The following is a 16,628-nucleotide window of genomic DNA, read 5'->3' as shown; positions in this document are numbered from 1 at the left end:
AGAGTCCGCCCCCATATGCGCGAAGTTACTCCACAGATTCATGGGACGGACCATAGTGCAATTGAATACAGAAATCCAGATGAAACTAAATTTTGAACATGAAACTGAGTTCTATTACTATGTTAAATAAAGCGTTTCGGACAGTTTTCATATAATATTTTTTCATCCTATATAATGAGAGGAATATGCCCCGAAAGTTTTGACTTAAATTTTAGTTACATCCTGTATACAATGGTGAGAAAGAGGTCGGGACTACAGGCTACCTTTCGGAACCATAGGTAACGGTGTTTCCAGGGCCACAATAATGTTACAAAAATATGATAAGTTAAATCTAAAAGAATAGGGAAATAAAAAGGGAAGACAGAATTAGACAGAAGAATTCCAAACTGAACGCAAGAGAAGAGTTTAATAACGATGTGACAATTATGACTTTAACAATTCACTATGCACCACTAACTGCAAATTGCATTTGATAATCAATCTTGTAGAGTAGCACTTGGTAACGTATCAAGTTCCCTGACGATGAAATCGATACATATCTCGTAAACTTTGGATGTCTTCACGTCTGTGGCACTAAGTAAATAGCAAAATTCTCGCACAACCCTGAATACCGTAAAATCGTTCTTTACCTTTGAGGTGGATTATTTCCAGGAATATGAAGCCTTTTAATGCATCACTATTTGCTACTTGACTTTCGACCTCATATCAAAGTTTTCTGAGGACTTTGTGCAACTAATGAACGGAGAGAGATTTATAAAGTCGATAGTTTCAAAATTAAGTTTCGAGTGGACTTTCCTTGAAAACAAACAAGCGATAGGTTTGAGTGGGAGACGGATGAAGCTCAAGGAGTTTGCTACCTCGATCATTTCCGTAGTTACGACCAAAATTTTACTCCTCTACTTTTACCACAGGACTTTGTCTTTCATATGCATAATTTAACTACTACATATACATTCGGAAGCTGTCTAAATTTCATTTGTTGATATTCGCAATAATGTTCAAAACTTTGTTTGAATTTGTACACAATTTGTTTTTAATGAATTAAAGGGCTCCTTGCAAAAAACGAGATAGCTCTACTTTTACATAGTTGTGGAAAACTACCAAAAAGTCTAAAACATTCCAATTTTAACAGCTTCTTTCCTTTTTTACACTATGTCCTAGGTATCTAGGAGTTTCATTTTATCACTCAATCATTTATTATAATTGCAACTGACGTATTTAACAATCAAAAAACCAATCCATCCCTCAGCCAATTAGATAAATATATAAATTAACTAGAATAAAGAACAACAACGTCGGATAAATACCGATCAAACAAACCGACCGACCATGCAACCAAAGTGGCTGACCAAGCAGCCAAACCGACCGAACAAATAGCCAAACGGATTGACCAGACAGCCAAATGAATCGTCCAAATAAAATCGACAGGCTAGACTGCCACATCAATCGATAAAACTGCTAAACTTATCGACCAAACAGCCTAACCGACCGCCCAAACAGAGCAACCAACCTACCAAACCAGGGTCGTCTGCCGGGAGAGTTTTTACTTTTTAATACATATATACACAAGACTATATATACAGTGGCCATGAAGTGGGCGTACTCTCCCCTTTATTTTCGACAATATGATAATAATTATGATTGAATGCTTGATATGGACACTTATCTGATTCTTTAAGAGTCCAGAACACCGATATGAGACCGTCATTGCCGTAGAACAGCTGAATTTTGCTCTATGTTTTGGCACGTGTTTTGTTGAGTCACATGCATGAAGGTATCTTCCAAAGCTGCTCGTAACTCGTCCGTTGTGTGGTGCCGGTTACTGCTCCACTTCATGGTTACTAAGGTTACCAACATGCAAACACAAATCTTCGCAAAATAAAAGGGGGATATTCCCACTTCTCAGCCACTCCGTATATATTCTGTGTGTGTTGATTTCGTTGAAGCTTACTGAGGGATTGGTAATCAGGTTAGAATGTTATTTTTAAAAAAGAATTCCGTGGGTACCGTGGAAGTGTTATGTCCTTAATGAGATGAAAACCTCCGGACGCTACTGAAACGTCCGAGTGAACAGCCAAAGCGACCGAAACAGTAAAACCCACCTACATACAATATAGAATCAAATCAAACCAGCCAAACGGATATTGATTTTGTATATTATGATAAATTTCTGCAAGAATGCGAATTTTAAAAAAGTTCATTTGAAACTAAATTCTAGTACACAATATCCACAAGAACGTATACCCTTTACATATTATCACATATCCCAAATATGTCATCAAACTTTTCATGAAATGGAGACGCTTTCTATTCCGGATGTCGTTTACTCAGTCTTAGTAACTAATTGCGCCTGGAACTACTGTAAGTTATTGCATACAAACAAATACTGTATAAACAGCTCTGACCTTGTACCGCCATGTGTTGCAGGGATGCAGAACTTGTCTATCTCGTGTGCGCTGGTGTGCCTCATCATCCTGGGCTCCTCGGCGCTGGTGGGCGCCTTCGGAGTGCTCAAGCACCAGATCAGCGCCGTCCTCGTCACCGGCGTCATGTACCTGCTGGCAGGTGAGACGTGCATCACATATCTAATCATGTGCAAAGAAAAATATTGCTTCACTGATCGGTTAGTTGCTTAGTTGGATAGTAATGCATCCAGATATATAAGTCAATTAAGATTTTCCTGGAATTCCTCCTGGCAGATAGAGATAAATTTCGACCTGATGTGAGTGAACCTAGGAGAGGAAATTCATTCGGTGATAAGTAGTGATGGGAAGTAACAGAGTTTAATATTGACGCGAGAAATAACTAGTAAATGTTGCATTCACTTCGAAACTTGGCTAAGCTTGATCATTCGCCTGACATAACTACTTACTGTGTCGTATCTTTCACTCAACAACTGAGCTTATCGGTTAGAACTACGTATTTCTAGATATGGGCGTGGAGAGTAACTTGGTAATTAACAACAACATATAAATGCAACCCCGCTTTCACTGCTACTGTTCGAAAATAAAAAGACAAGGAGAACAAGGGAAATAAAATAAGAACAAGGCGAATACAATAACAGCAAGTCATTTAGAAGCAGATTAGAGGGAAGACAAGGAATACAATGAGACCAAGGAGAATATAATAACAGCAAAGCGTATACAAGGACATCAGGGGAAAGACAAGGAGAACAAGAGGAATACAAGAAGAACAGGGGGAATACAGAGAGAAAAGATGAAATACAAGTAGAACAAGGAGAATACATTGAGAATAAGGGAAATGTAAGGAGAACAGGGGAATACAAGGAAAAAAGGGGAATACAGGGTGAACAAGGCGAATAAAAGGTGAACAAGGAGAAGCCAAAGAGAATAAGGAAAATATAATAGGGGTAATACAGTGAGCAAGAGAAATACAGGGTGAACAAGGAGAATACACGATGAACAAGAAGAATGAAAGGTGAACAAAGGGAAGACATTGAGAATAAGGAGAACATGGGAAATATAAGGATAACAAAGGAAATACAAGTAGAACAAAGGAAATACAAGTAGAACAAAGAGAATACAGGGTGATCAAAGAGAATGAAATGCGAACAGGAGAAAACATTGAGAATAGGCAGAACAAGGGAAATACAGGGAGAACAGGGGGAATACAAGGAGAACAAAGGGTATACAAGAAGAACAAAGGATATACAAGGAGAACAAAGGGTATACAAGGAGAACAAGGGGAATACAAGGAGAACAAGGGGAATATAAAGAGAACAAAGGGTATACAAGGAGAACAAGGGGAATACAAAGAGAACAAAGGGTATGCAAGGAGAACAAGGGGTATACAAGGAGGACAAGGGGTATACAAGGAGAACAAGGGGAATGCAAGGAGAACAAAGGGTATGCAAGGAGAACAAAGGGTACGCAAGGAGAATAAATGGTATACAAGGAGAACAAGGAGAATACAAGGAGAACAAAGGGTATACAAGAAGAACAAAGGGTATACAAGAAGAACAAAGGATATACAAGGATAACAAAGGTTATACAAGGAGAAAAAAAGGTATACAAGGAGAAAAAAGGGTTTACAAGGATAACAAAGGTTATACAAGGAGAACAAAAGGTATACAAGGAGAACAAAGGGTATACAAGGAGAACAAAGAGTATACAAGGAGAACAAAGGGTATACAAGGAGAACTTGAAGAAAACAAAGAGAACAATTTATTGGAAGACGAGAGGAAGAAGTGGAATAGAAGAAAAACAAGAGGCATACAAAGAGAACTAGCTCCCAATGCTGTTGCGGATAATCGTGCCCGGCTGGCTTAACTGTCCAGCCACCTAATGTTCTACTAGTTGACGGTCTTTGCGGTTTTCCTCCCTGCAGAATTTACGTAAGATCCATCAGCTGTACAGTGTGAACGAAGTGAGACAAATGGCTTTTAGGCTAGGAGTTCACATAAAGGTTAATACGAGTCCCAAGAGCCCTTGTAAGGACGCAATTTTCATCGTGTACCTTTCAATTGATAATTCCTCTTTTCTCCCTGTTTTGATTGATAGAGTGTTTTAATGGACTACTGCCGTTCAAAACTTGTTAAACATTTGAAAACTTAACTGGAAATTTTTTGACATTAATGAGACTATATTAAGGAGTTACTATGCCTATAAGCAATTGTAATGTGAGACATATTTACGTAAATTTCTTCGGTCGTCAATTTTTTCGGAACCAAGGTTACATTGTCAACAATATCAAGTTTTCTCCTTATATTATTCTCTTCTCCTTTCATACATTTTCTAATATTTCTTCTCTTCCAACTACGTTCCATTGTATTATCAATAAACAAAGTTATCATGATAGAGGTCAATAAATTAGCACATTCACGACAAAACAGTGTGTATGTGATTTAGGACACAAATATTTGTACTAAATGCTATAGGCCTATTTACCCTGCATAGTGGACATATCAAGGTGTATGGCTGTGGTCAAATAAAGGGTTTGGCATTATTTAATTACTGAAAGCTACAAACACTGCGTATCTCCTCTGGCACATTTGATTGAGTTTCCACAAACAGGGAAGAGAGAGATTTCAGATATTGGCTGGCTGACTGGCTGGTCGGCGGACAAGGGATGAATCTTTGCACCAGTGAGCTCTATATTAAACAGGAGACACCACCGCAATGCTCTTTCCTGTCTGAAAGCGTGCCCGTAGATGCCATGTTGAAGAGTGTATTGTTCTCTCTCTTTCTAACTAGACTAGACGGCATTTCGGAAGGCGGTCAGCTGCTATATGCGCCGTAGCATTTCTGGTATTTGATGTCACAAACTTTTACAGCAGAATCAATGGGAATCAGTCTGTAACAAGTGTTTCCCGAGTTCGTTTGTTCACGTGTGAGTGTTTCAATACATTGGATAAATAAGTAAAACTAACATTTACTGCGTGTGTATAAGATAAATAAATGAAAGAATAGATTGTAAAAAGACAAGTATTGCATAGGCAGGCGCGGAAAATAGTGTTTAAGGTGTACTGTATAATTATTTTAAAAACGTTGACGAGCACAACGCTGCCGGACATCTTGATGCTGGCTGCAAACGTTGCCAACGCACAAGAAACGACTGCAGAAGCATGTGTTGTGGGATTTAGAACCGTGCAAAGACTATTGTTAGTGAAGGAAAGAGGGTTTGTGTGGTGTCCTGCTTACAGTAATCAACGGCTAGGTCATTATTGTCTTTTGATAATTAAAATTATGTCCTGCGCTATTTGTATTGCACGTGCGCGTGAAGTACAATATGGCAATGTTGTACGCTGCCTTGCTCTCGCTCTCTCTCTCGACGCAAACGCTAGCAGACTACCGCCTTCCGAAATGCCGTCGACTCTAATGTGTTTCAATGAGTCTTTCGTGCGGTTCATGTTGCACATGCGCAGTAAGCAATAAAAATACCGTTAGTGTAGGACAGCATTCACTGCAAGAGAGACAAGGACAACACTATGTTAGAAAGAGATAGCAATACCTCCGGCGCTCAGCATTCGCGTCACGCTTTTAAAGCATTGAGTGGTACTTCCAGTTTAGTATAGAGCTCACTGCTTTGCACTTAGACATTCGTTGGCCCATTGTGCGTCCTATATAAACAATGATTATGCAAGTGCGACAGGTGGTCAGAGTCAGATTTCATCTTTAGTTGAGTACCTGATAAATCTCAGAACCCGAGCTCCAAGTCTTTAAATTCTGTATCAACATTAGAAACCCCCATTACCTCCAAAACTTCACCCCAGCCTATTTTTAAATGTATTGTACAGATCGTTCGGTTAGACTTGAGCTATGACCTGCACGGAAAAGAAGAGCTGGAGTCAGTTGATTTGACTTGGAATAGAATGGAAATTGAGGGGGGCACTATGACTCAGCACTGCAGTCTTTTATGATCTATTGTGTGCTAATCCTCAAGATAGGCGCATTCTCAAACACACACCAGCTGACTACACTAAGGTTCGCTGGGCAATCCTACTCGTCTCTAGGCCAGCCCCCTCCGTGCGTCGTCAACCGGCGTTCGGGAAATAATGACGAAATGGAGACATCTTGACGGAATGATGTAGATGCCTAATATTGGAAAACGGGAGAAAAACCCCAACTGCGACCTTGTCCGCCACAAGTGTCACTGCGGTTTTTTGAACGAAAATTCCCGGACGTGACAGGGACTCGAATGTGGAACTCCTGCATCACAGACTGAAGGTCTGACTATTCATCCAGCGCAGGGTTGACTTGCCTTAGTTAACGCTCACTTTATGGGTGGAAAGTTTGATTATAATACTGTACTACGCGATATGGAAACATGTTACTATATTCTAAAATTATTTTCTTAGTCTACCGTACCTTGAAAATTATGTTTTGCCTGATCGTGTTTTTGTTGTATTTACAGCTATTTTGTTAGGTCTTGAAAGTTAGAATTCCCACACAGAATGAGCAACCAAAAGCCAGAGCTCAAGTTCTAACGAACAACCTGTGGGTGATAGATGAAATGAGGAACAGGTGGAGAGAGTTGTTGGAATGAGAGAGGGAAACGGGAATATCCCAGAGATCGAACTAAGGCCACCTGGATGAAAAATCACAGACGCAGAGTGTGCAGATATTACATAGTTAAAGACAGGATAAAGCTTGTTCAAAGAGGACAGCTATAAGAATGAAAATCTTGACGCCTGTTTTCGTTAGCTGTGACGGATTTTGGTAACTTACATTTTATTTTTATCCTTTAAATCGGGATCCTTTAAATCGAAGATCGATTGCAATGTAATTTAGCACGACTGTGTTAATTAAATAAATCTGAAAGATGCAAGCGATTTTTTTTCTGATTTCTGATGAATAGAGCCCGAATGTTAGGCAAAATGCCTTTTTTAAACTGAGTGTATGTATGAAAGAACTATTAGAGATAAACACGTTTCCACACATTTGGGGACGATAGGCCCAATTTTAATATTGCCTTTTCTGCCTATTTTAACTCCCGTTGCCTATTTTAAGGTTAAATGCCCTTTTTAGTCTTTTTACGTCGTTATTGTACATTTTCTATATTTTAGTGCATTTAAAATAAACTGCACATAAATTATATATATATATATATATATATATATATATATATATATATATATATATATAAAGAACGATTGTACAAATTAAAAGTATATATTCACCTCACACAAATACTTGCTGAGAATCTTATTCTCCATCAATATATCGGCTATGTTTCCAAGAAGTCGTAAACGTTTCTCCCCTACCGATTTCATCTGTGAAAGAAAGTAGAGACAGTTCTTCTGAAATAGTTTGCTCCAATCACTTGAGTAGAAGTAGAGAGATCTTTTTCCATCGTGAAAAACCTTCTCTCTGACAGGCGGCTCATTGTGACAGTTGACAACTTAAAAAAGCATCTTGTTGTGACATGTAACCAAGGAAAGTGAGTACCGTATGGGATAGTTTATTAAGTATTTCTCTATTTTCTGTTTGTTTCCATGAATAATAAATGCCTATTTCACTGCCTATTTTTACTATTTTAGTGCCTATATGGCTTCCTATTTTAACAAAAATAAATGCCTAAACATCCGGGCTCTACTGATGAAATAAAAGGTTTAGCAAAAATTTTTAATAGCACATGTTACGAAAGTCTATTTTCTAAGTGGTGCAGAGTACTATCTCAAAGAGAGTTTCTAAAGAAAGAGTTCAGCGCTTATTTTGGACGCCCCTATATGGCGAAAGTGTGGGTTACATTAAAAATTCTTTCAGAATTTGATAATGACTTCAGGTTGATAATTAATCATGTCACAACTCCGCTTTTTTTGCACTCATTTAAAGTTTAATGTCGCTATATTTACATATTAAAGCTTAAACAAAGGAAAAGTATATAACTTAACAGTTCTTATACAAAGATTAAGCTGTACAAAGAATGGAGTGCAGCTAACTCGGAGTTGTCAGCAGAATTCTAAATGTTTTATTCTCCTTTTTAAATGTGCATATTAAGTAATATGCAAATGTAATCTGCTAGCACATCCAGTACAAAAGAAGGGAGCACTTTTTAATTACAGTTTGTGTGAAACTTGACCAGAAATAGGGAGTTCACGTTTTTTCAGTCGCTCTTTAGCATACGAGTAAAATTAGGTGAAAGGAAGTCTTGTTTGAGAATAGAATAAGTCGCTTCTAAAATTCTAATCTAAGGTTTCTCATTTAAATTTTATGTACCGGAAATAAATACAGTACAACATACGTTTATATTTGGAGATTCAGTAGATTATCTCTTAAACCAACACTAAGAGTAGTAGTACAAATAATAATAATAATAATAATAATAATAATAATAATAATAAAGCAATCACAGATGTAGGCTTTACGACCTTTTCCTAGTCTACAATGCATCTGTCTGAAGTCTATTGAGAGCTCGAACTTAACTTCTTCCATGCGGTGGTATTCCAGGATTAAGTGTGGTAATCTGCTTCTGTTGATTTGCTGAATGTGTTGAGTCCAATTACGGCATTGGTTTTGAATTCTGATCAAAGGTGGATTGACTTTGACTTACGACAAAATTTCTTGAGTTATTTTGCAATCTTGTCATGTATACACGGTGTTAAGAAAAGTACCCAATATTTTAGGAAGTGCTAGTATGCATGAAAACAAGAAAATAATGTCGAATAAACATGGGTCCTGCAACACATACTTTCTGAGATCTGAACACTTATTCACAGGAGGTGCTCAATGTGACGTCCATTTATGGCAATGCATTCCTCTGCCCTTCGGCCGGCGTAAGGAATCACGCACTCTTTGAAATTGACCTCGTTGTTCTTGATACCAAAAGCCTAGGGGATTTAGAGTTGAGGAACGAGCAGGCCAAGATGTGGGGCTCCCCAATCAATCCAGCGGTACTGAAATGTCAACGTCAGGTGCTGACGCCCATTACGGAAAAAAATATGCTGGTGTGACATCATGCAAAAACCACATCTATAGTCTTTGCTGACATGGCACATACTCCAGCAAGGTAGGCAATACGTTAATTATAAAATTCTGATAACGAGCCCCAGTTAATCTCTGTGGTAGCACGTATGGCCCTTAATCCATCGCCTGTCCATACGTTGATTAAGAATCGGTGCTGATGCCTTATTTCTTCAAGTGCATGGGAATTTTCATCAGCCCACACATGCTGATTACGAAAATTAACAATACCAACTCTGCTGAACCCCGCTCATATCCGCAACCAAACTTTCCTTTTAAGTATTCCTTGCGACGTATCAGTATTCGATGTCACAGGTGTCAACTACGGTATGATTATCTGGTAGCCTGCTGTATTGTACGGCAGAAAAATGCATTGCCATGAATGGACGTCACATTGAGCACCTTCTATTAACAAGTGTTCGAGTCTCAGAAAGTATGTATTGTAGGACCCATGTTCATTAGACTTTTTTTTTCTTGTTTTGATGCATACTATCACCCCCTAAAATATTGGATACTTTTTTTAACATTCTGTACTTTTTTTAGTTTTTCCTAAAAGAATCATCTCTGCTGTACGTACCCTGGATTTATGTGTTCATTTAGTATTTAAATCGCACATTCATATAAAAATATCCATTAGTATAGCCAAAGTGTTGTATATTTTCAGTGTAGTATTCTTCTGAATTTAGGATGGTTTTAGAATTCTGTTAAAGATTCTTGTTATCACACATATACATACATCATTGTGACAATCTTCAGATAGTGAGAGAAGTATTGAATAGCTTCGATAGGGCATATGCTAAGGCAATTGAGAATTCACATGGTGTGTGTTTTGATATTCAAATGGAAGGTAAATTGGCTTGCATTAAGTCAAATTTTGCATTTTTTTGCCAGAAATATTTGATAAAATTGATATTTTTTTTTACTGTTTTAGAGCATTTTAACCTCTTCAGACCTGAATTTATATTAAACAAAATTGGAAAAAAAAAAATAACTGGTCACATAATCATTCTGGGGATCCAAAATTCCCAAATCAAGTCTTCACAGAAAATCAAAATTTGGGGACAATTTTGACTCCTGAGGCCCCAAAAATTTTAAATTTTATTTTTAATTCAGGTATAGAAATGTTTCAAAAATAACATTGTCCTTTTCTAACACATTGAATTTTTCAAAATGTTTAAAAGTATCGAAGACATTCCAAAAAAAAGAAAAAAAGAAACAGTGTACACTATAATGTACATCAGGTCTGAAGGGGTTAAGAGAATTTAATGAAATTTTATAGGACATTTTTTTATTTTTAGGTCATAAACATCCGGGCCCTAGTCATAATGAATGACGACGATGATGATGATGATGATGATGATGATGATGATGATTTGTTGGGAACCGGAATACCAGGAGTTTTTCCTGTGTTGCCCGGATTGAGGGCTTGCCAAATACTTTGTACAAGTTACAAATTTTATTCAGAACGGACCGACCGAGATTTGAAACCGGATTCAGTGACTTACGACCCTAACGAGCTACTACTGAGCCACTCTGAAGGTCCCGCGTAAAACGTATGGTGTAAAAGCACGCCTTCTTAATGGCACTGATTTTTCATCTGACAAGGCAGGCACAACTTTCGAATCGTGGCGCTCTACAATTCATTACAATAGAAGAAACTAATCTAAACTTCTGCTCAGTAAATTAACATTTCTTTCCCATCGCCATTAAATGGAAACTCTTCCCTGCACCTGCCAAGGCGTGGATGTAGGTTTATAGTCAGCATTTCGGTTTCAGCTCACGTAAAACTGAATGCCAGCCGCATTGTTACAGTGAATGTCCAATTTAGTTTTTTTTTTTTTTTTTTTTTCAAGGAACTCAAGCAAGAGCAAAAGTTTTAGGGATGGCGATTTTGTGGCTTATTGGATAAAAGTCACGTATGTGGACCACCACTACGGTGTGAGAGACAGGAGTATTGACGTCATCCCTGAAAACAACCAACCTTATGTGTCTGTGACACGAATAAAGCTCTAAGTTTAAAAAAATAATAATAATAGCATAGATAGAAATGTAACGTCAAGAAACTACAAAGTAGTATATAAACTAAAAGAGCGATTCTATATCCTCGTGTTTTGATCCGGTGCATATCTCCTGGGTTCCTATGACAACAGATGGCAATCAATAAGGTTCCCTTCTTGTGATGGACTAAAATTGGGTCAACCGTCATCCATTCTACAATTGACTTCCAGAGCAACAAAGTCAGTTCAACTGTCTATCCTCACATAGAAATCTGTCTTAATAGAGATGGGACTTGCTTTCTCTTCCGTTAATGTGATTTTCAATTGAGTTCACGATTACCAGTGACATTCTCGTTTGTAATTTATTTTCTAAAACCAACGGTCAATATAGAGCATCCACCAGCCCCTGCACACTTTTATCACTGCCAATGTGACGCTATAAACCAATTTTCAATACTTTTATCACAACCACACCATAGTTCAAATCACATTGTACCATATATATAGAATTATTACTACATTAACACATTTAGTATATCACGAAAAATGTAAAATGTAATTATTATGAAAGTCGCCCATAACTTCTTCTTGGAATTAGTACGGTCCACTTCACTAGATGGCAACCGACACGATTGGCAGGGTCGGCAATACATGAAAACGAAATAACTTACTAAATCTGAGGATTGCTACTACAGGCGTGTGGTATGTGACAGGTTAGGGTAGGTTTGATTAGGTGTGTAGTATTATGAGAGGTTAGGTTAGGTTAGGTTAGGTTTGATTATGTGTGTAATATTATGAGAGGTTAGGTTAGGTTTGATTAGGTGTGTAGTATTATGTGAGAGGTTAGGTTTAGTTTGATTAGGTGTGTAGTATTATGTGACAGGTTAGGTCAAGTTTGATTAGGTGTGTATTATGTGACGGTTAGGGTAGGTTTGATTAGGTGTGTAGTATTATGTGACAGGTTAGGGTAGGTTTGATTAAGTGTGTAGTATTATGAGAGAGGTTAGGTTACGTTAGGTTAGGTTTGATTATGTATGTAGTATTATGAGAGAGGTTAGGTTAGGTTTTATTAGGTTTGTAGTATTATGTGACAGGTTAGGTTAAGTTTGATTAGGTGTGTAGTATTATGTGACAGGTTAGGTTAGGTTTGATTAGGTGTGTATTATGTGACAGGTTAGGTTAGGTTTGATTAGGTGTGTATTATGTGACAGGTTAGGTTAGGTTTGATTAGGTGTGTATTATGTGACAGGTTAGGGTAGGTTTCATTAGGTGTGTAGTATTATGAGGTTAGGTTAGATTTGATTAGGTGTGTAGTATTATTACTATGTTGGAAACACTGAAACCCACTGTTGCATTAAAGAAATATGGCAGTATTCTTCGTTCACGTACGACGATTTTCGTATATAAGTAAGGTACGTGTTTAGGGCGGGTTGGGTGGGCTTATAGATCTCCCAGTGATCACATCAATTTCTACTACTCAGTACTATAAATCCAAGGCATTTTATCAAGTTCCTATAGTGGTGGGACATAAGTAATGTTCACCAAACCATCATTTACACGACATACTGACATTAAAGCATAAATTCGAGGCTAAAAAGTGACAGGGGATTTATCGAATCCCTATAATTGCTGTTCATTATTGTTATTGTAAGTATGTTGGGGATTGTAACGATGTTTGCAATTTGAAATACAATTTTGATATTTCTTTTCACTTCCATCTTCACAATCCCAGCATTTAAATTTTAAAAAGCGGAGCCTTCTCATTGTTTGCTTAATAATTACTTCCTAATTTAGTGAGGCATAGTCTCGAAAAACAATGCAATGGATAGCCGAAACCATTCACGCATCAGTATGGCGTCAACGAGCTGTATAAAATTATAATGAATAATATGTTATTACAGAAAATTGGACTCATTTGGCAATTATTACTACATCATGAAGGATGGATAGAACAGAGAAAAATTCTCTCCGACACCGGGACTCGAACCCGGATTTTCAGCTCTACGTACTGACGCTTTATCCGCTAAGCCACACCGGATTCCAGTTCCGATACCGGATCGAATCTCTTCAGTTTAAGTTCTACTCTCAGTTTTTCCTTTGGTGGCCTACCCTCATGTACTGTGTCACAGATTATTAACAGTGGCATAATGTCCAACGCACTATGTACAGAGGTGCACTCATTACAAGTGACTAAGTGGCCGGGATCCGACGGGATGAGCGCCGGCTTGAATCACTAAGTGATTACTTACGCATATCATATTATTATGATGTACCAAAGTACATACATTTCCGTGCAGGAATTCTGCGTTACCATATGATGAAGGATGCATAGTAAGTAATCACTTAGCTCCTGCACTTGATCGTCTTCCTGTAAACGAGGACACGTTCTTACAGCAAGATTGGGCTACGAGCCACACCGCACGAATTTCATTGGCAGCTGTGAGGAACTTGTTTCATAACCATGTGATATACAGATACGAGAATATCGGATGGTCGTATACATCACCCGATCTTTCAGCCCGTGACTCCTCTCTCTGAGAGTACTTGAAATCTAAGGGTGCTATCCATAGACATTTCTCTAGCCCGTGCTACGTGCGTGCTAAACTAGCCCCGGCTATCGACTGATTACTTGTACAGGATTCATATCATATCATATCGCTAACACTGGTTTATGAATACGAAAAACGTTAGTTCGCTGATCATCCACTGGAAGCCCGCGCTAAGAATGTCTATGAATATGGCCCTAAAGTTTTCAGTGCTCCAATATCACAACACATGATCCAGGAGTTGAAATATCGAATTCATGAATAAACTGTAGTAATTCCAGTGGAGATGCTGCAAAGAGTAATGGATGATGTTAGCAGAAGACTTATCGAGTGTGTATAGACGAATGGTGGTCATTTGATGCACGTTATTTTTGGAAAATAGGATTTTTCATTGAGTTAAATTGGAAAGAAACTAAATGATAATATGTGTACTTTATGTTTTTCTGTGGTAAAAGTAAATAAATCTAATCATTCACTTTTGGTAACTTTTTAAAATTGCCTTATTTATTGTCGCACCTTGTATTAAAAGCAATCTTAGTTATAATTTGATTTGACGGTTGCACCGCTGGATAACGCAGCACCATATCATTTCTTATTTATAAATTATGATTGTTTGAAAACTTTGTAATTCTTCTGAGAAAAGTTTTCAGCCGTCGTTCGCCATGTTTATTATCAATAGTAATTTTAGTTAAATTAAATGTTTGATTTTATGGCTATACAGCTTACAAGTTATAACTAGAGCCCGGATGTTAGGCAAAATGCCTTTTTTAAAACTGAGTGTATGTATGAAAGACCTATTAGAGATAAACATGTTTCCACACATTGGGGACGACAGGCCCAATTTTTATTTTGCCTTTTTTTTTTGCCTATTTTAAGGTTAAATGCCTTTTTTTAGTCTTTTCACGTCGTTATTGTACATTTTCCATATTCTAATGCATTTAAAATAAACCGCACATAAATTACATCAAAAAACAAAAAAAGAACGGTTGTACAAATTATATATATATATATATATATATATATATATATATATATATATATATATATATATATTTGCTGAGAATCTTATTCACCAGCAATACATGTGTTACCAAGAACTCGTAAACTTTTCTTCCCTACTGATTCCATCTTTTATGTCGCTTAAAGATGTTTGAACATTATAACCCTCAGTGCTCAGGTCACTTCGGGGTTTACCAGCGAAAGAGAGGAGATGAGGGAAGTATTAAAAGCAAGTCTCCAGGTCCCGTTACTGTTATCGCTTGCAGGCACAAGTCATGCGTACTTTGAAGTCTCTAATCCCTTCTCACGCTCCTCTTTTTGAGACAATATACAATCGGTTTTTCCCTATCTCTGAAAGAAAATAGAGACAATCCTTATGAAATAAGTTGTTTTAAGTTTGCTCCACTCACTTCGGTAGAAGTAGAAAGATCTTTTTCCACCATGAAAAACGTTCTCTCTGACAAGCGGCTCACTATGACAGTTGACAACTTAAAAAAACATTTTGTTGTGACATGTAACCAAGGAAAGTGAGTACCGTATGGGATAGTTTATTAAGTATTTGTCTATTTTTTATCTGTTTCCATGAATAATAAATGCCTATATCACTGCCTATTTTTACTATTTTTAGTGCCTATATGCCTGTCTATTTTAACCAAAATAAATGCCTAAACATCCGGGCTCTAGTTATAACACTCCTTGTTTGAAAAAATCGGTAATCATGCTAACAAACGCTGTTTCAGCGACGTTCGCCATGTTCACGCTGACCATCATCCACTTCAAGCGGCAGCAGGTCAAGCAGAAGCCGGAGAAGACCGCGGCGGACTGTCTGCTGGCGGGCGGGGTGGCCATGCTCATCGACGGGGTGTCGCCCTCGAGGGCCGCGGTGCTGGCCCACGTGCAGGTGGACTCCGAGATCTTCACGGCGCGCGTCTTCACAACATCCTGGAGCCTGGATCTAGGCTGGGGCGGAGTCACTCTGTGTGTGCTCGCTAGCATCCTCTGGATCCTGCTCTCCAAGATCATGAGGTACAGCCCTCTGTCCACCCTGCTCACGTAGTAATCGCCGCGGCCCAGGGCTTGGATATAAGGGTGGACGTCTCCGTCCAACCCGGCGTCCGGCTCTGGGTGCGTCATACTACTATAAACTACTTTGTGCTGTCTCACTCTTTTAACATTTAACATTTTCAACGTCGTTGGTTGAGCGATAAGTCCTTCAAAATATCTTGAAAATGCCTTTGAAATCTGTATTTCTTCCCTAATGAAATTCAAACAAAATTAGCTATAGGTATTTATCAAACCACATAGTTTCTTGTTTTGGCGACAGATGACTCTGCAGGTTAATGCATCTAAATGTTACAGTACGATTATTTAGTCCTGACAGTCCCCGGCGATGTGCGCCTGGGTCAGGCGAGTCCATTTAGTTTCGCCAAGGGGTGTTTGGGTTAGTCTGTCGCTTGCCGTCGGAGCGATCGGATGTCATGCGTGCGGTAGAGCAGTATGTTTCTAGTACAATTAAGCTGTACTGCATTCCTTTACCGACCGCTCGCCCTTATCTCTACTCCGGAACTCTCCCCACTACTCCTATTACTTCCCTTCTTTCGCGTCGCTGAACTGTCAGGACTAAATAATCGGTCTGTACCACAGTACATCTCATAACACTACAG

The 16,628-nt window shown here is 38.3% G+C and overlaps 1 protein-coding gene across 1 annotated transcript; it reads left to right on the top strand.

The window, feature by feature from the left end:
- The first annotated feature begins 2,429 nt into the window (after positions 1 to 2,429).
- Positions 2,430 to 16,021, top strand: LOC138702266 (uncharacterized). The gene is made up of 3 exons (XM_069829848.1): positions 2,430 to 2,565; positions 15,705 to 15,826; positions 15,878 to 16,021. Exons 1-3 carry the CDS (start codon positions 2,430 to 2,432, stop codon positions 16,019 to 16,021), a joined length of 402 nt encoding a protein of 133 aa, XP_069685949.1.
- The last annotated feature ends 607 nt before the right edge of the window (positions 16,022 to 16,628 follow it).

The sequence above is a fragment of the Periplaneta americana genome, chromosome 6, assembly GCF_040183065.1.
Source record: "Periplaneta americana isolate PAMFEO1 chromosome 6, P.americana_PAMFEO1_priV1, whole genome shotgun sequence".
NCBI classification, from domain to species: domain Eukaryota; kingdom Metazoa; phylum Arthropoda; class Insecta; order Blattodea; family Blattidae; genus Periplaneta; species Periplaneta americana.
The sequence above is the reverse complement of the archived record's forward strand: the minus strand, read 5'-3'. Positions and strand labels throughout refer to the sequence as shown.

Bases quoted from the DNA above. Each gene is read 5' to 3' on its own strand.
- LOC138702266 (XM_069829848.1), top strand. From the start codon at position 2,430: ATGCAGAACTTGTCTATCTCGTGTGCGCTGGTGTGCCTCATCATCCTG. The intron at 2,566-15,704 runs GTGAGACGTGCA...ACGCTGTTTCAG, and splicing joins CGTCATGTACCTGCTGGCAG to CGACGTTCGCCATGTTCACG. The intron at 15,827-15,877 runs GTGTCGCCCTCG...GTGGACTCCGAG, and splicing joins TGGCCATGCTCATCGACGGG to ATCTTCACGGCGCGCGTCTT.